Source organism: Dendrobates tinctorius, unplaced genomic scaffold, assembly GCF_039654945.1.
Source record: "Dendrobates tinctorius isolate UK_male_01 unplaced genomic scaffold, ASM3965494v1 ptg000001l, whole genome shotgun sequence".
Classification (NCBI taxonomy): Eukaryota; Metazoa; Chordata; class Amphibia; order Anura; family Dendrobatidae; genus Dendrobates; species Dendrobates tinctorius.
In genome coordinates this window covers 23,401,396-23,428,286 of record NW_027361669.1, presented here as the reverse complement: position 1 = coordinate 23,428,286, position 26,891 = coordinate 23,401,396, and the positions used below count along the sequence as shown (strand labels likewise).

Below are 26,891 nucleotides of genomic sequence, written 5' to 3'. Positions count from 1 at the left end.
GTGTATGTTCAGGATTGGCATCCGCACCGTCGCAGCTACAGCCACAAAATTTGGCACAGTCACACGTCTGGACCCCGAGAGCGTCCTAGGCTATGTTGTGAGGCGAAATTTTTACCCCGCGCATTCCAATTCAACAAACAATTTTGCCCCTATCTACATAATGGGGAAAAAGTGTGTGTGTATCAAGCCCCACCCCTCATTATGATGTCATAATGGTTGCCATGGCGACACTGATTCCATCATAGGTTGCAAGCCCCGCCGCTCATTATGATGTCATAATGGTTGACTATGGGATGGAGGATGTGTGATGGGTATATGGGCACTGGACTATGGGATGGAGGATATGTATGATGGGTATATGGGCTCGGGACTATGGGATGGAGGATGTGTGATGGGTATATGGACACTGGACTATGGGATGAAGGATATGTATGATGGGTATATGGGCACGGGACTATGGGATGGTGGATATGTATGATGGGTATATGGGCAAGGGACTATGGGATGAAGGATGTGTGATGGACATATGGGCACTCGACTATGGGATGGCGAATATGTATGATGGGTATATGGGCATGGGACTATGTGATGGAGGATGTGTGATGGGTATATGGGCACTCGACTATGGGATGGAGGATATGTATGATTAGTATATGGGCACGGGCCTATGGGATCATGGATATGTATGATGGGTATATGGGCATGGGACTATGGGATGGAGGATAATTATAATTTGCCATAACTAACCACAGTTAGTTACTATGCCCGGGCAGTGCCAGGCTCTTCGGCTAGTAATCTTATAAATGTGTCCCTGCTGTGTACTGTGTAATGGCCGTGTCTGACTGTGCAGGGACATGGGCTGATCATACCGCAGCTTCTGGGCAGGGGAGGAAAGAAAATACTATACAGACATTACAGAATGGGATCACAGCTGATTTTTCTTTGAAGTAAAACATTGTATAAAACAGGCAGTGAAATGTTTTACATCACAACAAGAATCGGCTGTGATCCCGTGCTGTAATATCTGTACACTCTTTTTTTCCTCCCCTGCCCAGGGGCTGTGGTATAATCAGACTTTGTCCCTTGTGAGGTAGCGCTGTTATTCAAGTAGGGGATACTCGCTTAGCCACCACAAAACCAGATCCGGCACAGGTTTTCCATAAAACAGTTATAATCCATGCGGTTTATTCAGCATCATAAACCCACAGCAGTAACATAAAGTTCATCACACCAGCATAGCGTCCATGACAGAGTTCAGCTCTGTAACCCCTGTGGTCACACAGGTTAGGCATATACAGGCTCTTCAGCCTCAGTTATCTCACCCATGTCAGGGTTTCCTCATGACTGCTTCACCTCATCATGCTGCAGATGTCCATTCCCTCCAGGGAATCATCCAGCACGTGCAGCCATTCAACACAGCGTTCACGTGCTGTCAGTAAAGGAGACACATCTCCCAGTGGGACCTTCCACAACGGACCAACCGGGTCCCAGCATTCACTCATTTGACCTACCCTGGCCACCTTATATGGTCCGTAGTCATGCCCACTGGGTCACATGGCTTTGACCTCATCACAGGTCCTTGAACCATTTTCACACTCTTTACAATATCTTTCTTAACCACACCACTGGATGGATTTGTAGGTAACTAGTACCACCCATCTCCCCAGCTACCTGGAGACTTCTCCCGGACACATTGAAACAGCAACTCAGCAGTATCACTGCTGATCAACACACACATAAGTCTCCATCTCAAGTCCACCCACCTTGAGATACATAACGGTCATTCAGTATTCTGCCATTCATCCACTCTCCTGGGACATCCACACAGTGCCCCCTAGCGGACACAGTGGTCACTACACCACATACGTCCCCCCTCTGTTCAAACTTGCGGGGTTGAACACACAACTTTACACCAGGATCTCGAGACTGGGCACTCATTACACCTTGGCCCACAGGTCGAGAGAACGTCTCCATCTGTCATATGGCCTCATTCCTACGTTAGGCCTCCCCCACCCCCAGTGGTCAGAATATCGGCCCTGATATTTGGCCCTCCAGTCACAGCCTGTCTGCGTCATCAGACACTGTTTGGTCACCACATACCTCTCCCTGTTTGTTCCGTTCCCTGACCAGCTCCCCCGGTCAGTGCGGTCATAAGTCTTCGTTAAGCCTACTGTCTGGCCTGAGTCTGACTCATTCAGCGTCTCACAGGAACTACGGTCTTTCAGCTTCATCCTGCCAGTCGAACTACCACTTGCTGATATTCTTCGGCCATTTGCCATGTCACTTCTTGGAGGAACCCTTCGGGTCCTTACACCTTGGGTTGAAGGCGGCTGCCACCTGGTGTTCCGTACCTCTTTATTGATCCTTCGACGGTCCAGCCTTAACTGCTCAATCTCTTGGAGGTACCCCACTCGATACTCCAATAGCATCTGAAAGTTTCTCAGGCTTTCCACGGAGCCAACCACCATGATGGGAATCCTACCCTCTTCACTGGATATCTGGCCTTCATCATCAGGAGGTATCCTCACCTTCACCACACCGGAGATATTTACAAGGTCTTACATTACCTTCCTGAATCTTCCAATGATTCTCCCAATCAGACTTTTGGGAACCGGAACTACATCTTTCCGCAAACTCAGCCGATCCATAGCCTCCCTTTAATATTACTCCGCCTAACCAGCTGTTTGGTGTGAAGACATTGCAGATGCATTTCTTTCAGGACAGCTACTCAGTTTGATGTATCTTCTCTGGCTGATATTATCACCAACTGCCGAGTCTCAGGCGCCCAGTGCACCTTAAACGCTTTGACCGCCTCTTTGAAAGTCTCATGCACACCTTCCTCAGCACAGGCTTCTTGCATGTCTTCGGGTACCTCGACTACAGATTTAAAGGTCGTGGTCTTTCACTCTTCCTGGACAGAATACTCTGGCTTTACCACAGACACTTCCCTCACTACCGTTGACCCGACCGTGTGACTGTCTTCTTCAGTTCGTTGCTCACCAACTTCACAATATTTTATTTCTTCATGACCCTTTGCCACGATTGGTACTTGCAGTTCCGTCTTGTTGTCACTCTGGCCCGGCCGCTGTACATCTTCGTCCAAGCTCTTCTCCCGCAGAAGACCTCTTACAGTTTCTTTGAGCTCCACAACTTTTTTCTCGAGCTCCTCGACCCTTTGCTCGGTCATTTGTCTCAGGACTCTTTCCCGTTTCATATGTTCTTCCATCTCTTCCCTAAGGGTCTTGTTCACATCTTGCCATGTTGACAGGTGACCTCTGAGCTCAGAGACTTTCTTCTCTAGCCCTTCTATTCTGTGCTCCCTTTCTTTCTCAGAGCCACAGTCACCCCCAGAGTCTGCGTCAACCCGACCTGCCGAGCAATCCCTCCAGTTACCCATTAACCGTGCCAATACTCCAGCCGTCTTAATATCGGTTAGCCCAACAGTAGGACCGTCTCCAACCTCCTGGCATATGTCATCAAACCTGACAAAGTCCTGGCCCCACTCCAAGGCATACACTAAGTCTGGTGGTATACTGCCACCTTTGCACTCACTGCCTCCGAACTTCTCAAACATTACTCTGTCTACCGCATAGTTCACCGTGACCCCATGTTTACAGCAAACCAGGACCATTTTCTCGGTCTGACAGAAAGTGAGAGAAGTTCCTGTCAGAGTCACCAGACTCTTTGAGTCCAACCGTCCCAAGATTCCTTCCCATTGCAGCATCACAGTACACACTTGCAGCCAGTCATCACCCGGAAAGAATATCCCACATTCTGGAAACAACATACAAGAACACTGCGGTTCATCTTTTGCCACACCGGCCCCTTTCTGGACCACCACCCCAATTTGGGTCACCGCCCCCCTATGGGACTCCACCCCTTTTTGAGCTACCACCCCGATTTGGGCCACCACCCCCTTTCAGGATTTCCCCATGTCCGTTATACTGGTCTTCTTAGAACACAGGTCACCCCGCACAGTTTATGTCTCTTATGATACCACACAAGTCATTGTTGGCACCACCACAGCTCCTGCTGTCACCGATCTTCGACACCACCGGCTGCCATTCACACACACAGCTACAGGTGTCACCTTCATAACCCCGCCAAGTTACCGGAAGCCGCTTGTCCCCTTCGTAACCCCACCGAGTTACAGGAAGCCGCTTGTCACGTTCTTGACTCCCACTGAGCCACCGCAGGCAGAGTTGAGAAAAGGAAAAAAAACACACCACACAAAACTCACATGTCCTGTCTGTGTGCTATTCAGGACATTCAGTTTCCGCCTGAGACCATCCAACACACAGGGCGCACCGGGTGCTATTCAGGGAGCCGACCCTCCTCTCAGGATTTCCCAACACATCGGCCTCACCAGGTCCAGGGCTCAACGGGTGCTTTTCAGGACATTCATCTCCTCCTCAGATTGCCCAACACATGCCTCCCCAGGTCCAAGGTCATACCACGTGCTCCAGGGATCTGATTCTTCTCCTAGAACCTCCCAACACTGACCCTCCAGGTACACAGTCTTTCTCACTGACCCAGGTCAGTACCACAGGAACACCTGTCCATTACCTGTGTCGGCCACACAGGTCCTCGGGTACCTCTTATCCGCAGAGGCACCCTAGCAATCACCAGTCTCTTTCTCTGACCCCGGTCAGTACAACATGGCTTTCACTACCATCACCTGCTGGCCGTGCAGGTTCTCGGACCCCTCTACCGCAGAGGTATCCTATAAGTCTTTTCCACTGACTGGCTCTCCCGGCTCAGCATTGCCAGTGCTGCACCATGTGCCTTTGGAAACCGTTGCCCTTAGCAACCAAAATTTTGCAGTCCTCTTCGTTGCTCCTAGCAACAAGGCTACAACACTGCCCGCATTCTCCACCAATTGTGAGGTAGCGCTGTTATTCAAGTAGGGGATACTCGCTTAGCCATCACAAAACCAGATCCGGCACGGGTTTTGCATAAAACAATTATAGTCCATGCGGTTTATTCAGCATCATAAACCCACAGCAGTAACATAAAGTTCATCACACCAGCATAGCGTCCATGACAGAGTTCAGCTCCGTAACCCCTGTGGTCACACAGGTTAGGCATACACAGGCTCTTCAGCCTTAGTTATCTCAAGTTATCTCACCCACGTCAGGGTTTCCTCATGACTGCTTCACCTCATCATGCTGCGGACGTCCATTCCCTCCAGGGAATCATCAGGCACGTGCAGCCATTCAACACAGCGTTCACGTGCTGTCAATAAAGGAGACACATCTCCCAGTGGGACATTCCACAACGGACCAACCGGGTCCCAGCATTCACTCATGTGACCTACCCTGGCCACCTTATATGGTCCGTAGCCACGCCCACCGGGTCACATGGCTATGACCTCATCACAGGTCCTTGAACTATTCTCACACTCTTTACAATATCGCTCTTAACCACAATCCTGGGTGGATTTGTCAGTAACTAGTTCCACCCATCTCCCCAACTACCTGGAGACTTCTCCCGGACACATTGAAACAGCAACTCAGCAGTATCACTGCTGATCAACACACATATAAGTCTCCATCTCAAGGCCACTCACCTTGAGATACATAACGGTCATTCAGTATTCCGCCATTCATCCACTCTCCTGGGACATCCACACAGCGCCCCCTAGCGGACAGTGGTCACTACACCACACCCTGTACAGTCAGACACAGCCATTACACAGTACAGAGCAGGGGAACATTTATAAGATTATCTCAGCACAGGAACATTTTATTTAATCACATCCAATTGTGGAAATTATTATTATTCCAAGATCTGTTGATTAAAATCAACTTTTGTTCATGAGAAAACCCCTTTAATGAATTGGCCTCACAAGTGTCTACTATTTTTTATTCTTGGACATAATTCAATCTCCAACACCAAATTACACTACTAATTAAACAATAAAATAAGTTCTCAAAGGCTTACTCATTAATGGCCTGTCTTTAACACAGGTCGCCAATATCTCATATCCTACCACAGGGAAACATAGTAATCCAAATAAATTGGCCTCAGCCATCCATCACTCACACTGTAATATAAGTATGAGTGTAACTGGCGCTGCAGCTCTGTTATATTCAGTTTCATGTGACTGAGCTACATACACATGAGCAGTGGAGTCACACATCAGGGTGCAGAGACCCCAGACTCTTAATGTGATGGCTTATCCCAAGTGTCAGTCATCAATGTGTATATCCTTGGTAATTCTGTTGACCCAGATTTTTTAACAGTCCATATAATGCTAGGTATTGAATGTCAATAAAACAGCCCTGACTTCAGAGATTAAGAATACAAGTTAGGGTACTGTTACACTAAGCGACGCGCCAGCGATCCCGACAACGATATGACCTGGTAAGGATCGCTGGTGCATCGCTACATGATCGCTACATGGCTGTCAAACAGGCAGGCTTACCCAACGACGCAGCAAAGATGCAGTGATCCGTATAACAACCTCGGCGGTCGTTGGGACCTTGTCACACCGCAGCGATTCTGACGACTCCCGCCTGCGTCCATGATTTCTGAGTAGCTAACGAGGTCGCTTGTCGGTGTCAAACAGAGCGATGCATGCTGGCCAGAGGGATGCCAACGATGAAAAAATTACCCAGGACATTCGAGCACGATCAGCGGCATCACAGAGGGGGGCCGGTCACTGCTATGTGTCACACGTAGCAAGATCCCTGGCGAGGTCGCTGTGGCGTCACAAAATCGGTGACGCTTCAGCGATCTCGCTATGTGAGACGGGGCCTTTACATTACTTCTGGCAAGGTGCAGCTTTCCTAAGTTTCACCAAGATGGGGGGACGTGAACTGTATCTTGAAGAGATGAGACGTGTTAAAGCAATTGTCATCACAACCAATTAAATGTTCATGGAATGATAATACATGCCCTTAAACGGAAAAAAAATGCATAATGGCAGAATAGTGGCAAAACTATAAGAATCCATCCATGACTGTGATTTTTTTCGTTACCTGACAATATAAATATTTGTATATCATTTTTTAAGTAAAATTTCATAATTATTTTAGGCACTTTGCATTGAAAACAGCTGTATTGATGCACATGATAAGAAAGGAAGATATGGAACTCTTTTTATTGTCGACAAGTTGCTGACTCCTCCATCAGGAAATGTCATGGACGTCCTCAAAGCTGATAATCGATTCAGGTACAAGTAGCAAAAGTTCAGAAGTTACTGTAGAACTTGCAGTTAAAAAAATCGGATATTTTTAGTTATTGAGGAATTGTAAAAGACCTATGGTGCAGGTACCGCGCCCAGATGCACAGTGATTTACAGTACATGGTGTTACCAATAATGTGTAACTTATAAGGTTACAAACACTGATAATTTACTTTTTGGGAGCATTTAGCAAAAACCGTATGAGCCACACCTAGTGCATAATTAGAAGCTGTAAGTTCACCTTGTGAAGACCATAGAGAAGGCTGAGCCTGAGGAATTCTCAGCAGCATGTATAGTTGTTGAGTGGATTTAGCAGACCATGCAACTATGTATAAGTAATGGTAAGCTTAGATGTGTCCTCACCTTGGTGAAGTAACCACAAATAATGTTTGAATTACGCTATTTCTCATTCAAAATGTCACACTAACCAAACACATTCCTTTCACATCATTGTAGCATGTTAGTTGCTGCAATCCAGTCTGCTGGCCTTACCGAGATATTAAACAGAGAAGGAACTTTCACAGTCTTTGCTCCGACAGATGAAGCATTCCGTGCTCTTCCAAGAGGAGAATTAAACAAACTATTAGGTATGTGTTTTATCTTCTCATCTCCACATGATACACAAGGAGCCATAAATATCATAAAACCCACTCAGATTCATCAAGATCTAATCGCAGGATCTATGAATAAGGTCAATGGAATTTGTTCATAGACTGCTAAGTCCTAAGAAATGAAAAGACAAACAATGAAAGAAGCATGGAACCATTTAAGATTGTGAAGGAAATGTTCTGCTGTAAAGTTATTGGCTGTCCCATGCATAGGCCTCAGTAATGGTAAGCATTAAAGGGAATCGTCTGGAAATGTAATAAAATGAATAAAATAAGTTTAATATTATACATTTCTCAAAATACTTTTATATAGCAAAAAAGGTATGCTTTATCAACTGCACACCGTCAGGATTTCAAAGATGGCGACTGCCATATATCATTGTGCAATCCGTCCCAGATTTCAGAGGACACTAAGTATTGAGAAGAACATCTGCTTGAGACAGTGGTCACGTCAGAGCAGTGTCCAGTCAGGCATCAAGAATCCACCTTACACTGCTCACTCAACTCGACAGGACATTGAGTGGAAGGGACTAGGGAAGAAGATAATCTTTCTTTGGCTGACTGAGAATGAACATTCATCTGTCATCCTGAAAGTTTTAGTGCGTCTGTCTTGGACTTCATACAGTCCACCCTACTGCCTGTCTTCTGAAAATTAGGATGATGTATGTTGCCGTCTTTGAAATCCTGACAGAGTGCAGTAGATTAAGCATACCTTTTTGGTAAATAAAGATATTTTGAAAAATATTTAAGATTTAAATGTGAATTATGTATTTTCATTTCTCGGAGAACCCCTGATTGGTTTCTGTGGACTTGTTTATTAATCTGTAATGAAAAAACGGATTTTCTATTGAAAATGGAAAAAAAAAATATTATTTTATATATGCAAGTTCACAGACATAACAATGACATAGATGTGTATAAAGTAGGGGTGTTTGAAGGCAAAAGTTGATCTTGCTACATAAAAGGACATCATGATTACTTGCGGTCACAAATGCATTATGGCATATGACCCACACATTTAACTGTCACAATTGAAGTTGCACATGAAATATTGGTACAATGTACAGTATGCATCCCAGGGATGAGCCATGTTATGAAGATCTGGAGACTGTACAGGCCACAAATCCAAAGCAAATTCCTCCACACATTCCAGGAGTCACTCTATGATGGCATGACCCTTTGGAGGATTTTGTTTATGACTACATCCACCTGTGCTATGGAAAGCAATAACCATATGGCAAAGTTTTACTACTGCACATCATGTTCTATCTGCAGATAATACCCAAACTAAAAGCATAGTAAGGGCTTTGATGATGTTAGTTTGAGCGGATAAACAAGTGGTTAGACCAGCACTTGTGGTCATAATATGTCTCCTTATGAAACTCATGTGAAATTGACCTAAGCGCAGGAGACATTAAAATATTTCTGTGATGTCACCAGTGCAGAGGATTGTCCAATGAAAATTAATATTAGTTTTGATATTTACGTTTTCCTTGATTGCCGGTTATGCAAACAATTCTTGGTTATCTACGGGGGTTAGTCAGGGTTGCCCATGAAGCATGAAGCTTCTAGTGACTAAGGGTATGTGCACACATTGCGGATTTGTGTCCGGATTTTTCCTCTCGGAATCTGCAGGTAAAATGACCTGCGTTTTACCTGCGGATTCATTGCGGATTTAGTGCAGATTTTGCCTGCGTTTTTACACCTGTGGATTCCTATAATGGAATGGGTGTAAAAATGCTGCAGAATCCGCACAAAGAATTGACATGCTGCGGAAAATAAACCGCTGCGTTTCCGCACGGAATTTTCCGCAGCATGTGCACAGCGGATTTAATTTACATAGGATAACATGGTACTGTACATCCCATGTAAAACTGCTGCGGATCAGGGCCAAATCCACAGCTGATCCGCAGACGAATCCGCAACGTGTGCACATACCCAAAATGCTTTCTTCCAACTGTTATTTGAGAAAAGTCATTTGCATCCTTGCATTTATTGGATTGTTTTTTAAAAGTTGTTCTAATTTTCATTTCGTTTCTAACTTTTGAGACATCTACTTCTCATGATTACTGCCATGCCATGATTATAACTTTCTCACATCACCGTGACCTTGTTTATTCCTTGAAATGTTCTACTTGCAATCCAAATCATTGCATTTGGAAAGTTAATAGGAAAAAGTTATAGGAAAGCGTAGTTGTAATGGGTTACATCTCTAACCATGATAAAAGCTCTAACCGTCCATCTAAATGGAGAAAAAAATCTGTAATGTTTCTAATAAGATTTCCAGCCTGAAGGACATTTTTGTTTTACTGTCTGCAACATCTTTCAATGTCAACTTAGCTTCCCAAGTTTAACAACATATTCCCAAAGCAAAAACTACCAGAACACTTCACCACAATTTCACATTTAAGACCTGAAAAGCAAAAAATGAAAAGTTTCTCTAATTTATTAATCTAATTTTAGACTACAGAGATTAAACCAAGGATAACTTGATTACATGTTCTTCTAGATTTACAAGACTTAGATCAAACATTTTCAAAAGATATATTTTGCATGCTCTAAAACAACAAAACAAAAGAAAAACAGATGTATTGAAGTCCTAGTACCAAAGCCTAAAAATGGAGTATGCTGCCAGACGAGCACTTTATAGGAGGCCTTGATATGTTTGTAAATAAATATTAACATATAATTAAAATCACATAAGAAAAACGAGGGCTTCTAGGAAGTGATACATGGATGTTTACTTCTGCTAATCTACGTGTAGTCACAGCCTTTCATTTGCTTTAGTGCAGTAATCATGATAACAAATGATCTAATGAATGGAAAAAAATATAAGGAATATTCAGATATACCCTAAAGACACGCAGATAAGCATTTTGGATTTCTTGTTGGATACAAGTATATAAATACATGAGTGTATATTTATAATATATAGATATACAAGATATACACACTTTATTAACAGTCATTAGGGAATTTGTATTTTTGATTATTAATTTCATTAATGAACAACTACAGTGCTGTCTGTCAATCCAAAAGATTAATAAACTGGAAACCTGAATATTTAAGAAAGTAAATGTGAGGTTTTGTGTTTCTTAGGAGAATATCTATGTGTGCAGAATTATTGGCCAACTATTAGTGTTCAGAAATATTACACCACTAAATGAAAAATATTACAACAGAAGTTATCATTAGAGTTGAGCGAAACGGGTCGGTCAGATTCAAAAGTCGCCAACTTTCACCAAAGTCGGGTTTCATGAAACGAAACCCGACCACAGTGTGAAGTTGGCCATACGGTCAGCGACCCAAGCATCAAAGTCGGGTTTCGCCGAATGCTTGCACGTGACTTTTTTCAGCCAATGAGAGAAGCGGAGCGTAGTGTAGCGGGAGCGTAGCTGGAGTGGGAGTGGGAGAGAGAGAGGGAGAGAGAGAGAGAAAGAGAGAGAGAGGGAGGGAGAGGGAGAAGAGAGAGATTTTGCCGCCTCTAGGGTTAAAATTCATGCCAGGTGTGTTTACAGTCCTCCACTCACTGCCGACTTTTCTCCCCATTGACTTGCATTGGGTTTCGTGTTTCCCGACTTTTCCCTATAGTCGGACGATTTTGTTTGACTCGACTTTTGAGAAAGTCGGGTTTCATGAAACCCGACTCGACCCTAAAAAAGGCAAAGTCGCTCATCTCTAGTTATCATACTTAAGGGTTAAGGACAATCACTACTTTAAACAAGACACATAGTCACTGGGCGACCCCCCCCCCATATAAATCAAACCTACAACAGACACTAAAGTCAAATGCCCAAAAAAACTTAATTATGTAAAGATTGCAATATATTTCACTATTCACTCACAAAGTGCAAAAAGATGAATTTTATTGACAAACACATATATAAAGATAAAAGAGTAAATCCAAATGAGTGTATATATGGTGGTGGACAAAGGCAGAGACACCAAGCATACAAAATATTACATAAATAGCACTAAAAAACGGAGATGGAATACCATCTATGCAGGCTTTGTAGGACTTATAGGTCAAAAAAGGGGGAAACAATGTTCAAAGCACATGTGAATGCAAAGGTACCCCCGGACCCAAGCTGAAAAGACAATAAGAGTAAATATTTAATAAAGTGTCAGTACAAGTCATACACAGCCTGTGGTCCAAGGGAAAATCACCCAAAGGTGGTCTATCGCCTTCAATACCAAGTAGCTACCCCTAAGTCCAGGCCCTCCAAGCTATGCAGTGCCGCCAATAGTGCTAGTCTATCTAGGGGGGTCACTGTAATTTTAAGGGTTGTTATGACTATTTATCCTTTCCCTTCATGGTCCCCTCTTTGAATCTTTTTATCCAGACTGGGCATCCCCTATACGGCATTTCTGTTTTCTATTTTCCTTTGATGTTTTTTGGCTTTTAATGGATATAAATAAAAATTATTGATGGATCTCTTTGTGTTCCCTCATATTAAATAATGTGTGGGTTTTGTTGATTTATGACCTTCCTTATTGCACAAATACACATCACCTGATCTGCTGCATCCAATAAGCATTCAAGTTTATACAGCTTGGAGTTGGAAAATCTGCATAAAAGGATAATATGGTCAGAATACTCACTTCTCTAAAAACTATGCATAAAATATATATCCATCACCCACACACACAAAGTCACACCCATTAACTTATGTTTCTAAATGTCTTACGTGGTAGAATAGCACTCTGGTGGGTGTAACATTAGGACATGAAACAATGCACCACCATCCATGACTTGTACAAAGTATAACCCTATGAGTCATTTTTATCCTGAAGCATTTTGTTAAGCTGGCCATTGAAATAACATTTACCATTGTCAATGAAAACCATTTTACAATGGTTCAAAGATAATAAAAGCCATCCGTTCCATGTAGCTAGCTCAGAACATTTATTGTTCCTGCGTCCTGCGATTAGTGGTAATCACTACATTAATATCAGTAAAGGGTGTTCTCCAAGAAAATTAATAAATTAAATAAATAAAAAAATACATTTAAAGAGAACCTGTCACCTGAAATAAAATCCATTAACCCACCGATATGTGGTTAATCTGCAGGTTAATAGTGTTGTGAATCTGTCAGATGTCGGCACTTAGACCCACGCTGCCAGGAAAAATGAACTTTATTCCTCCTGGCAGCGCTTGGATTCCAGTCATAGGGGAGGCGCCGGCGTGGGTTCAGTCCCCGCTCTGTGGACAGAAGGTGGTGGCTGTAACCAGATCCCTGGCACTGACTGACAGCAGTTCCGCAGTAGGGCCATCTGTTAGTGCTCGGGACACGGTACACAAATTATATTGGACAATGTATTTGCACCATGTTATCCAAGCTGTGTTATTATTGTTGAATCTGGGCATCTATATATTACAAAATATGTAATGTGCGCCTCTTATACAATAGTGCCCTTCTGTATGCAGAAGTAAGTTTTTGCTAGGTGACTTAAATGATTATTTCCTTTTTTTATAGTATTTACATGACCTTATCATTACATTTTGACATCTAAAGAAGCGAGAAACAAAATAAAACAGTCATGATGGCTTTTTATTTTTTGTTTTGATGACATAGATTCATAACTAACATGTTCTTTATGTTATTAGGCAATGCAAAGGAATTATCCAATCTCCTGAAGTATCACATTGGTGAGGAGATTCTGGTTAGTGGGGCGGTCAGTCAGCTTGTGAGGATGAAGTCACTTCAGGGAGAAAAATTGGAAGCTGTCTCTGTAAGTGATAATATTGGTGTCATTAAAGTGATGGAGCAAGACAACATCATTGGGACGTGTTCTGCCCTATAACACAATGTGATTGTGGTGGATCATGGTGCAATATCACCTGTCAAGGTCACTACTTTTAACATATCGGTATTTGAAAGGTCTTGTATGCTTTTTCATGTGTTTGCAATTTTGCAATCAGAAACATCCAAAAACCACATGATATTTTCTGTATTCCCAAGATCATGAGCACAAATGTTGTTTCATACACTCCAACCCCAGTGGATACCATTAGCTGAAATACAGCTGGAATCACACTGCTATGTTCAGAATGCAATACTTTTCATATGTAATATCACTGTGGAGCCTATGTAGACTATTGATCCAAATGGTTCTAGAAAATTTCATTAAGGTATTGTTAAATTCATTTACCAGCAGACGTACCTGCTGTGGTCTATCACATGCTTATCAGTACAGGACATATTGCTCTAGTCAAAAAGTAGAAACCAATGTAAGATCTTTACCAGAATAATGACATGTACAAATGACAGATCGGACTAATGTGGGACAGTACTTATAGCATGGAAAGCTAGTAAAAAACAAAGACAGGTATACAGATAAATGAAAGTTCCACATTATATTGGCAGAATTATGTGCCTGGCTTATAAAACGTGAGCTAAGTTTAAGACACAGGAAAATATGAAAATAAACAATGGACTGATTTAAATAGGAATTTTGAAGCAGAGGTATTACTAATACTTTAACAGTCCTTATAACATTTAAGGCCGGGGTCACACTTGCAAGTGCAATGCGAGAAACTCGAGCAAGTCTCTCTCCTCAATACCCGACACTGCCGCCGGCACTCGGGACCGGAGTGTCCAGCTGCATGTATTTCTATGCAGCTGAATGCTCCGGTCCGAGTGCCGGCGGCAGTGCCCGGTACTGATGCGAGAGACTCTCGCGAGTAACTCACATTACACTTGCAAGTGTGACCCCGGCCTAAGGATTATACAATCACCAAGAGATCCACCAGATCATGAAGGTCTATAAAAAACTAAACTCAACATTAAACCTGCCAAGAAAAAATAATGAAAAGTTGTGTAATTATGAAAATGAAGAGATGGATAACCATGTTGAAATGATGAAGAGAAATGATGAAAACATGTAAAGAAATATTTCAGAACCTCTGATTTATTCAGTATTGAATATAAGTGCCACACGTAGAAATACATGCACTTACACACCTTGACATGCAATCAATGAGGTTATTAATTGAGAACTGTTAATCCATATTGAATGCACTTGGACATGCAAGTCATCAAGATCTGCAGCTAGTAGCTCCTTTGCAATTCAAAGTTTTGATTTATGCTAGACCAGAAGTCCAGAGACACTGCAGGCCTTGGTATCACATTTATTCCATGCAGGCTGCTCACTCCACTGCCATCCTGCTCTATACCATGATAACCTTGGAAAGGAGTGGTGTGAAGTCAGTGGGACACCTATAGCTGTACAATCAGATCTGAAGATGTTTATGTAGACACTATTTGATGCCTTATGTTTGGTGTATGATTTATAATTTTACTTCCATCACAGAATGGATTATTACAAAGCATTCTTCGAATCTGACATTATCAAGGGAGCAATGATATGAAGAGGTCTTTACAATGATATACTAATAGTTGGAACCAGTGGAATGGCGCTTTTTCCAAAGTTCCCAGCACACATTTTCCAACATAAAATCACCAGGCTGCATGTTGCTTGTGGCACTATAAACAGCCTGCATGCTTGCTACCATGGTATACAGAGTCTCCCATTCTGCACATTTGGGATGTTATTGGTTGGTGTTAAATATACATTTTTGCGTATATTTATTTATTCTGGACTTCATACTAGATGTGATACTCCAAAGAAAATGTCAGGATAATACTTTTTAAAAATGTAGTAGTTTATTGGATTGTTCACCAAAAAGAATCATTGTAGTAAAATATAAAATGTGAATTAATCCCATGGTTAGTTCATTGAATTGGTTGCGGTTTATTCATTCATTTTTCACTGCATCATGCGTAAAAGTTTTATCAGCTACTTGTCCATGAGTATCAGTCCAAGTTACAGTAAGTCACAGGAGCACGTGTCACCTGCTTATACATAAGTGTCAAAGTCCAGGCTATAGTAGGCCCCAGGAGAATATGTCAACTCTTAAACGTAGAGACCCCCGAATGGCAAGAATCACGAATGAAGAGTTACCAGTAGTGTTGAGCGATACCTTCCGATATCGTGAAATATCGGATCGGATTAGATCGGACCGATACCCAAAAAGTATCTTGTATCGCCGATTCCGATACAGGAAACCAATGCAAGTCAATGGGACAGAAATATCGGGATTAAAATAAACCCTTTCTTTCCTTGTAGGTTAATTCTACATGAAGAAAAACAACTAAAGAATAATGTAGAATGTATTGGGGGAGGTGGAGGAGACATTAAAGGCATAGAGGTTTAGCCCAATCAAATGGAATAGCAGGAATAATTTTTTTTTTTAAGACGTTCGTAGTTACAAAGATATTGACAATGTTAACCTTTTTTATATTTTGTCAGATATGTATGTTTCACTACTTCCATGCTCTTCACCTTCTTTTTTACTTCTCCCACACTTTCTCCTTCATGATCCTCAGCAGCAGCAGCAGCATCTTTTTAATCAACTTCTTCTTCACCTTATTCATCTTCTTCTTCACCTTCTTCATATTATTCTTTTTTTTACATTCTTCATATTCTTCTTATTCAACTATTATTCTTCTTCATATTCTACTTCTTCTTCTTCTTCCTATTCTTCTTCTTCATCATATTCTTATTTGTGACAGGCATTCCTGTAGTTGTTATCTATAAAAGTTTGAAGATTACACATTCCGTTCTGCCTGTTACAAAAGATTTACAACAGGATTTGTCCGCGTTCAGTTTGGCTTGCAGCAGCAGGCATTTTCCAGGGGCACCATGAGGAGGAACGGACTCACCCCCATACACTGCTTAGTCTTCTTCTGCTTATAATTTAGATAATATCTTTTGCTTTGATTTTTAGTCTTATGCTTAATGTTCTTCTGCTTTTTGTTCATCTGCTTTTTGTTCTGCTGCTTCTTGGTCTTCTGTCTCTTGTTGTTCTGCATCTTGGTGGTTGTCTTCATGTTCTTTGTCCTCTTGGTCATCTTCTTCAGGGTCATCTTTTTGGTCTTCTTCGGGGTGGTCTTCAGGGTTGTCGTCTTCAGGGTCATCGTCTTTGGAGTCGTCGTCTTCTTCGGGGTGGTCTTCAGGGTCATCGTTTTCAGGGTCGTCATCAGGGAGATCCAGAGTGATTACCAAAAACCATTTAAAAAAACTTGAACTTGGAAATGCAGCAGAAGGTACAAGAAGGCTGAGGAACTGCCGAGAACCAGCTGACAGTACTGGAACCCGGATGGGTAGCAGAAGGAACAAGAGCTAATGGCACAACCGAGAACCAGACAAAACCCACAGTCCTACAGGGGGTGCTTGTCCTATTGGCACTACAGAACCAGCCTTTATTGCCAGATCCCGCAGCCCACATAGGAAGCACCTAAACTGCAGGCACCATAGAGTCAGCTAACCCGACCACAACACGACAGGACAACATATTGGTGGCAAAGTGAAGTTGACACTACCCGGAAACAGCTGGTGTGCTGGAACCAGGCTGGGCAGGAGGGAGTACCCGTGCAAAAGACACTGCCGAGAACCAGCAGACGGTGCTGGAACCCAGATAGGTAGCAGAAGCTACAAGAGCCAATGGAACTACCGAGAACCAGCTGATGGTGCCGGAACCCGGAGGGGCAGCGAAAGGAACAAGAGCCAATGGCACTACCGAGGACCAGCTGATGGTACTGGAGCCCGGTTACTAAGCAGGAGGTACCTGTGCTAGAAAGCACTACCAAGGACCAGCAGACGTTGCTGGAACTTGGATACGGAGATGGAGGCACCTAAGCCAAAGGCACTGCCGAGAACCAGCTGATGGTGCTGGAACCCGGAGGGGCAGCAGAAGGAACAAGAGCCAATGGCACTACCAAGAACCAGCTGATGGTACTGGAATCCAGTTACTAAGCAGGAGGTACCTGTGCTAGAAAGCAATACCAAGGACCAGCAGACGTTGCTGGAACTCGGATACCGAGATGGAGGCACCTAAGCCAAAGGCACTGCTGAGAACCAGCTGACGGTGCTGGAACCCAGATGGGTAGCAGAAGGTACCCATGAAAAAGAAAGTTGCAAGGCCGTGAGCCGGCCGCAGTTACCGAAACCCACATTCCTACAGGGGGTGCTTGTCCTATTGGCACTACGGAACCAGCCTGTCTTGCCAGATCCCGCAGCCCACATAGGAAGCACCTAAACTGCAGGCAACATAGAGTCGGCTAACCCGACCGCAACAAGACAGGACAAAGTTTTGGAGGCAAAGTGACGTTGACATTACCCGGAAACAGCTGACGTGCTGGAACCAGGCTGGGCAGGAGGGAGTACCCGTGCCAAAGACACTGCCGGGAACCAGCTGGCGCTGCTGGAACCCAGGGTAAATACTACAAACAGAGTGGAGACAGAGGCCTATTTGGAGCAAGTTTAAAATCTGTAGTTGTGTAAATGTGGAGGGAGCAGGAGATATTGCCGGACACAAAGCAGGGGAGCAGCTGACGTTACTGAACCCCACTAACACAGGAGCTAGTGTTTTTCTCTGTGCAGACGGCACTTCTGAGCAACAACTGGTGGTGTTGGAGCCCAGGGTCAATCATGGAGTAGGCTGAGGCCTAATTGGAGCAAGTTTTAAATCAGTTGTAGTGTGAATGTGGAGGGAGCAGGAGATATTGCCGGACACGCAGGAGGGGAGCAGCTGACGTTACTGAACCCCACTAACACAGGAGCTAGTGTTTTTCTCTGTGCAGACGGCACTTCTGAGCAGCAACTGGCGGTGTTGGAGCACAGGGTCAATCATGGAGTAGGCTGAGGCCTAATTTGAGCAAGTTTTAAATCGGTTGTAGTGTGAATGTGGAGGGAGCAGGAGATATTGCCGGACACACAGCAGGGGAGCAGCTGACGTTACTGAACCCCACTAACACAGGAGCTAGTGTTTTTCTCTGTGCAGATAGCACTTCTGAGCAGCAACTGGCGGTGTTGGAGCCCAGGGTCAATCATGGAGTAGGCTGAGGCCTAATTGGAGCAAGTTTTAAATCAGTTGTAGTGTGAATGTGAAGAGAGCAGGAGATATTGTCGGACACACAGTAGGGGAGCAGCTGATGTTACTGAACCCCACTAACACAGGAGCTAGTGTTTTTCTCTGTGCAGATGGCACTTCTGAGCAACAACTGGCGGGGTGGGAGCCCAGGGATTACAGTTCAGGTGATAGAAACATGAACACAACAGGAGACCTGGATACTGTTGCCAACCAATTATTTATTCTGGAAGAGGACTGGCAAATTCCAGCGAGATCCAGGCCTTGTTCATTTTCAGAAAAGTAAGCCGGTCAACGTTATCGGAGGATAGTCGCATGCGACGGTCTGTTAGTACACCACCTGCGGCACTAAAGACGCGTTCCGATAATACACTAGCAGCAGGGCAAGTCAGTACCTCCAATGCATACTGGCTAAGCTCTGGCCATGTATCTAGCTTAGAGACCCAAAACTTGAAGAGGGAAGAGCCGACTGGGAGTACACTGAGAGGGCAAGACATGTAGTCTGTCACCATCTGACGGAAACATTGCCTCCTGCTGACTGGAGCCGTCTGTGGTGGTGTAGACATTTGTGGCGGGCACACAAAACTTAGCCACATTTGGGCCATACTGGTCTTGCCTTGTGCTGAGGCGCTGCCTCTGCTCCCTCTTTGTGCAGAGCTTCCTCCACTGCCTCGATGCACAGAGCTGCTTTCTAAAGCACTAGCAGCACTGCTCTCAGGTGGAATGGAGAACATGATGGAATGCACCAGTGTGTCTTGGTACTCCCGCATTTTACGCTCCCGGTTCAATGGTGTTACGAGGCTTTGTAAGTTGTCCCGGTAGCGAGGATCTAGGAGGGTGTACACACAATAATCAGCCGTGTTGAGAATGTGGGCGATGCGGCGGTCGTTTCTCAGACACAGCAGCATGAAATCAACCATGTGCTGCAGACTCCCAACTGGCCAAGAAACGCTGTCCCCTGCTTGAGGCGTCATTTCTGCCTGCTCTGCATCACCCCACCCTCGCTCTACATACTGACTACTAGAGCATTGTGTACCTCTCTCCTCTGGAGAGATGTCTTCCTCCTCCATTGACTCCTCCTCATCCACCTCACAAAGTGTCCCCTGCCTAGGCCTTTGTGAGGAACCACATTGCGCAGACTGTCCAGAAGCAGATGGCATTTGTGACTCCTCATCCTCCACCTCTTCCAAAGCCTCCTCCCTTAGTGCTTGCAGTGTTTTTTGAACCAGGCAGATAAGAGGGACAGTCATGCTGACTAGTGCATCATCTGCTCTCGCCATCCGCGTGGAATCATCAAAGGCACGCAAAACGTGGCAGATGTCCTTCATAGAGGCCCACTCAGTGGTGGTTAAGTGTGAACGGCGCACAGAGCGACTTGTTTGCGCCTGATGCAGCTGGTACTCCATTACTGCTGCCTGCTGCTCACACAACGGCTCCAACATATGTAACCACCTGGTGGGTAGGTCACATATGATGCGATGTTCCGGAAGGCGGAATCGGCACTGCAGAGCTGCAATGGGCGATCTTGCCATGCTGGAACACCGCAAGTGAGCGCACTCTATGCGGACCTTGTGCAGCAGTGCATCAAGAACCGGATAGTCCCTCAAAAAACTGCACGACCAAGTTGAGCACATGTGCCAGACATGGGATGTGAGTGAGGTTGCCTAGGCCCAGAGCTGCCACCAGATTTCGGCCATTGTCACACACTACCAAGCCTGGTTGGAGATTCGCTGGCACAAGCCACACGTCGCTCTCCTGTTTGATGGCATTCCAGAGCTCCTGCGCTGTGTGGCTTCGATTCCCCAAAGAAATTAATTTCAGTACAGCCTGTTGACGTTTGGCCACGGCTGTGCTCATATCGGTCGTAACAGGCTCCTGTAGCGCTGATTCTGAGGAACTGGAGTATGAGGAGGAGTCAATATGTACAGACAGGATTCCTGCAATCCTTGGAGTTGGCAGAACATGTACAGCGCCACTCTCAAGATCTGTACACTGCTCCACAGCATTGACCCAATGGGCAGTGAGGGAAAGGTATCGTCCCTGTCCATGGTTACTGGTCCACGCATCGGTGGTCAGGTGGACCTTGCTACTGACGGCGTTTAGTAGCGCATGTTTAATTTTTCCCTCCACATGCTTTTGCAGGGCAGGGACGGCTTGCCTGCTGAAATAAAAGCGGCTGGGCACATTGTATTGTGGGACTGCCAATGCCATGAAGTTACGGAAGGTGTCAGTCTCCACCAACCTGAATGAGAGCATTTCAAGGGACAATAGTTTTGCTATGCCAGCATTCAGAGCCTGTGCTCGGGGATGGTTTGCCGAGTATGGCCACCATTTCTCCCATGCCTGTGCTACCGATGGCTGTAGAGTGGCCTGGGAGTGTGAGGATGACAGGGAACATGGTGCAGTGGGTGGAATTACACTGGGTCTCTGTACAACACTGCCAGAGGTTCTTCCATGAGGATCCTGTGAGGAAGCCGAACCAGCTGTGTGTGAGCTGGAGGAAGAGGCTACAACACGAGCTGAAGAGGTGGTAGGTGGTGCTGTAGTTTGGCCTACGTCTTCATTGTGTCTTTATAACTCCACCACGTGCTTGGTCGGCACATTTTTCCACATATTTGTGGTATTGAGGTTGCTGACACTTTTCCCTCTTTTGACTTTCTGAAGACACAGCTTGCATTTGACAAAGCAAATGTCATCTGCAACTGTGTCAAAAAAGGACCACGCACTGCAAGTTCTGGGAGCGCCCGTTTTGGGTTTTGGAAGAAGAATGCTCCTAATGGGTGCCGAAGTGGATGCTACAGGCAACCAAGTCTGCCTCCTCCCTCTCCCTCCTGTCTTGGCCGTTCGGGGAATCTCTTCCTCAGAGCTGCTCCCACCACCTTCCTTTTCCTCACGCCATGATGGGTCAAGGACCTCATCATCTACACTACCATCTTCAAACACCTGCTTCTCCTGGGTAGTCTCGCCAGCACAGTACGCACCAGAAAGTGGCACCTGAGTCTCATCATCAGATGCGTACTGAGGTGTACTGACCATAGGCACTGGCCCACCTGCCTCTTCAGATTCAGAGACACAAAGCTGTTGTGCATCACTGCGTACTCCCTCTTCTTCACATTCTAGAATGCTGCTTGGCTGGCTCCCTCTTTCCAAGCCAACAAATTCAGAGAACAGAATTAGAGAATGAGATGGCTCCTGTCTAGTGCTCTCTGACTGCCTGGGCAATTTGGCAGGTGGTGAAGAGACAGATGGTTGCTCTTCAGTGCTCTGGACCTGAGAGGATGTGGAAGTAATTGAAGTCGATGCGTTAGCTGCCATCCATCCGACAATGGCTTCAATTTGTTCCTCCCGCAGCAGTGGGGTACGGCGAGCTCCTACAAAGCTGCGCATAAAGGACTGTTCCCTGTTAAAACTGGGGGATGCTGAGTCACTGGTGCCCACAGCAGGCACAGAATCCCCATGTCCTCTCCCTGCTGAAACTCCACGCCCACGACCACATGCCTTAAGCCCCCGTTACACACTGCGATATCGCCAGCAATATCGCTGTAAAGTCACCGATTTTGTGACGTTACAGCGATATTGCTAGCGATATTAGATTAGATTAGATTAGATTAGATTAGATAAACTTTATTGATCCCGGAGGAAATTACAGTATTACAGCAGCAGAACAAAGATCAAGAACATTACAAGAACAATACACACTTTACAAAATAAGTCTATATGGACAGCAGATGCGGATAGACTGGTACTTGTAACTCACCAATTCCCCCCCATACACTTTGAACTTCATTTAGTCTTGGGATGCTTTACACTTATACATTTGTTAAACATCCCCACAGCTGTCGGAACAAACGATTTTCTATATCTTTCCTTTTTACACATTAGTTGGAGTAGACGCTTGCTGAATGTGCTCTTTTGCTTCGCAAACAGTTCATAGAGCGGGTGTGTATTGTTGCTCATTATAGCCTTGCATTTCTTAGTAATTCTATCCTCTAATACCTCCTCGAAAGTCCTGAGTTGTAGACCCACCGCCGCACTAGCCTTCTTGATAAGTTTATTCAGCTTATTCGCGTCAGCTGTGCGCACACTACTACCCCAGCATATAATTGCATCAAAGATTGCACTCGCCACAATGGATTGGTAGAACATTTCAAGCATTTTGCTACACACATTAAACGACCTTAACTTCCTTAGGAAGTAAAGTCTACTCATCCCTTTCTTGCAAACCTTCTCCATATGGCACCTCCAATCAAGCTTGCTGTCCAGGTGAACCCCCAAATATTTGAAATTCTCCACCATCTCCACATCCTGACCATCAATAGTGATAGGTAAGCAATCCTTCATGCACCTTCCATAACTCAACACCAGCTCCCTGGTTTTCTTTACGTTGAGTTCTAAATGGTTAGCCTGGCACCAGTCAACAAAGTCCAAAACCACCCTTCTGTATTCCTCCTCCCCCCGGTCTCTCTCAATACCTCCGACTATCACTGAGTCATCAGAGTACTTCTGAAGGTGACAAAGGTCTGATTTATACTGAAAATCAGCTGTGTATAACGTAAAAAGGAATGGCGACAGCACCGTTCCCTGAGGGGCTCCAACACTACTCCGCACACTATCCGATACGGCCGCCCCCAACCTCACAAACTGTGGCCTGTCCGACAGATAATCAATGATCCAATTCACTAGTCCCTCATCAACCGCCATTTCAACCAGCTTTTTACGTAATAATAGTGGCTGTAAGGTGTTGAATGCACTGGAGAAATCGAAGAACATGGCACGCACAGTGGTTCTATCATTGTCCAAAAAGGAATGTACTGTTTGTAGTAGATACGCTACAGCATCGTCCACCCCCAGACTCTGCCGATACGCAAACTGAAGGGGGTCCGTAAAAGCAGACACCCTCGGACACAAGTAGGCAAGTACAATTCTCTCCAAGGACTTCATCACATGCGATGTTAAGGCCACCGGTCTATAGTCATTATGGGAGCTCGGGAAGGTAGTCTTGGGAACCGGCACCAGGCAAGAAGTCTTCCATAGAACTGGTACTCTCTGTGATTGTAAGCTCCAGTTAAACAGGTGCTGGAAGACAGTGCACAACTGATTCGCACACACTCTGAGGACACGTGGACAGATACCATCAGGCCCTGCTGCTTTACCCATGACCAGCTTACTAAACTGTTCCCTCACATCATTTTCGGAGATCAAGAAAGACTCCGACTTCCTCCCCCCAGTTGATATTGCTCGTCTCTCCCCGGCCCTCTCCTCTGTTGACATGGCACATTTATTGTTGAATCTGTTGAAAAAAACATTCATTTCATTAGCCATGATCAGCCCCCCACCCCCCTGATCTGACCTTGCCTTAAACCCAGTCAAAAGCTTCATTCCAGCCCACACTTCTCTGGAGTTGTTATGTGACAATTTATTTTCCAATTTAATTCTGAATGCTTCACGGGCAATCCTAATTTTCCCCTTTAAGTCTCTCTGAACAATTTTCATTTCCTCCTTGTCCTTCCTTTCAAAAGCTTTTTTTTTCCTGTTTAGTAGATGTTTCAATTCTTTTGTAATCCAAGGCTTATTGTTTGCAAAACACCGAACCTCATGAATAGGTACAATATTGTCAGTACAAAAGTTGATGTAATCAGTAACTCTCCTGGTAACCTCATTAACATCATCATTAGGTTCCCTGGCACATAACACCTCCCAGTCTGTGCATTCAAAGCAGTCTTGTAAAGTCTTTTCAGCTGCCGGAGACCATTTCCTTATCCGTTTAATTGTCGCTGGTTGTTTGCAGACAACTGGTTGATAAGCTGGAGACAATAGTATGAGATTGTGGTCAGATTTCCCCAGGGGGGGCAATGCAGATGATGAGTAAGCATCCTTAACACTGGCATAGAGGAGATCCAATATATAATTGTCCCTTGTAGAACATTTGACATATTGATAGAATTTTGGTAATGAGATCTTGGCTCTATTAAAATCCCCAGAAATGACAGTTAGAGAGTTAGGGTGTTTCGTCTGAAGCCGGGCAATCACCCCAGACAGTACATCCCCAGCTGCCTCTGGATTTGCAGATGGTGGTATATACGACACCACTGCAATAACAAGAGAGAATTCTCTAGGCAGATAGTAAGGCCTGAGGCCCACTGCTAATAGTTCAATGTTTGGGCAACAATGTCTCTCCTTTACTGTTACATGCCCCTGATTACACCATCTGTTGTTAATGTACAGTATCACTCCTCCACCCTTCTTCTTACCGCACTTCACTCTGTCCCTGTCAGCCCGAACCATTTGAAACCCCGGTACCGATATACTTGAATCCGGGACGTCCTCATGCAACCAGGTTTCTGTAAAGCACATGAGACTGCATTCCCTGAACTCCTTCTGGGTCTTACTCAGAGCCAGCAGTTCATCCGACTTGTTACCAAGCGATCGTACATTACCCATGATGATGGATGGGACTGCAGGTTTAAACCTTCTCCTCCAGGACTGCATGTGATACTTACCTTCGACCGGCTCCCCCGCTGGTTATCGCTGATCGCGCGAGAAGCTGCTGGACCATTCCTTGTCGGTCACTTCCTGCAGCGCTTCCTGCTGTGACGACGAGCGACGCGTGGAGCCGGGCGGAAGGACGCAGGATCCCCTAGTGTGACAGGTAAGTAGCGATCCCCGTCCCATGCGATGTCGCTGGTGAGATCTGCCTGTGCGGCAGCTCACTAGCGACCACCCAGCGATTCACGAGCGATCCTGACAGCATCATATCGCTGGTCGGGATCGCTGGTGAGTCGCTAGGTGTAACGGTACCCTTACTCCCTGCCTTCTTCATCTTGGTAGACTGATAAAGATAGGCAGAAAAGTACTTAGGGCTTAGTGTGCTTATTCCTGAACAGCTGCTAACAGGTATAAGAAACACTAATTTTATAAAGTGTGTGGACTACACTTTAATATGAGCTAATGTGGCCTACACAACTGTAAAGTGGAGTGTTTGGTGAACTTTATTTTCAAAAAAACAAAAAGGATGTGATCGAAGATGTAAAAGCGATAGTATCACAAACTTTTTGGAGCTATTACAATGCAGGAAGGTAACCTACAATGCAATAGATGAGGCTCCAAAAAATAGGCTAATACTAATCTGGCTGGGGCTGCAGGGCACAAGCCAGCAAAAAGGCTCCTCTATCTACTCCAATCTAGCTGTATACAGATGGAAGCACACTAATAGGAGAAATTCAGGAAAAATAAGCAGCACTACAGCAAAAAAGGACAATGTATGAGGCAGTGACGCACGCTGAGTGGACTACAACCAGAGGGGTCTGCAGAACACACTACAGAGTGAGCTGCACTCACACACAGAGACCTCACAGACAGCCGTGAACAGTGCAGAGAACTGTGCACCAGCACTGAAAGGTTGCAGAAAGGCTCCGCTATCTACTCCTATATAGTGTTTGCAACCAATGTAGATGGATACAGATGTATGCACACTAATAGGAAAAATCAGTAAAAATGAGCAACAATAAAAAAAAAAAAAATACGTATGAGACAGTAACGCACGCTGAGTGGCCTACAACCAGAGGTGTATGCAGAACACACTACACCGTGAGCTGCACTTACACACACAGACCTTGCAGACAGCTGTGAACAGCGCTGCAAGGCAAAAGAAAGCTTCACACAGGGGTTGCTAAAGTAGCCTGGGTAAAGCACAATATAGAAAATTGCTATCTCTAACTGTCCCTCAGAGTCAGAAGAGCAGCGTCCTGTCCCTAACTGAATTCACAGCAGAGTGAGCCCAAAATGGCGGCGGCGGATTTTATAGTGCATCATGACATCATTTCAGCAGCCAGTCACAGCCATGCCATTAGTTAACATGCCTACATGCCTAACAGGATGTGCCCACACTTCTTAGGATTTCTCATTGGCTGAATCAAATCAAACTGGCTCATAGCAATATGGGAACTTCCGATTCCAGTATTCGATATGCTAAAAGTATCGGAACTCAGTATCGGAATTCCGATACCGCGAATGTCGGCCGATACCCGATATTTGCAGTATCGGAATGCACAACACTAGTTACCAGCTCTTCCCTGAGTGTCCTGTAGCAATCTAATAAATAAAGCTCAATGTGGATGTGTGTGTATGTATGTGTGTGTGTATGTCCGGGATTGGCATCCGC

At 44.8% G+C, this 26,891-nt stretch overlaps 1 protein-coding gene across 1 annotated transcript in view; it reads left to right on the top strand.

Annotated features, from left to right (window-relative positions):
- The window catches only part of TGFBI (transforming growth factor beta induced), a 172,959-nt gene that overhangs the window by 98,552 nt on the left and 47,516 nt on the right, over positions 1 to 26,891 (top strand). Inside the window, exons 11-13 of the mRNA XM_073571608.1 lie at positions 7,041 to 7,177; positions 7,646 to 7,776; positions 13,406 to 13,530. Of these exons, the coding sequence (XP_073427709.1) occupies positions 7,041 to 7,177; positions 7,646 to 7,776; positions 13,406 to 13,530 (393 nt within the window). The remainder of the gene's footprint in view (positions 1 to 7,040; positions 7,178 to 7,645; positions 7,777 to 13,405; positions 13,531 to 26,891) is intronic.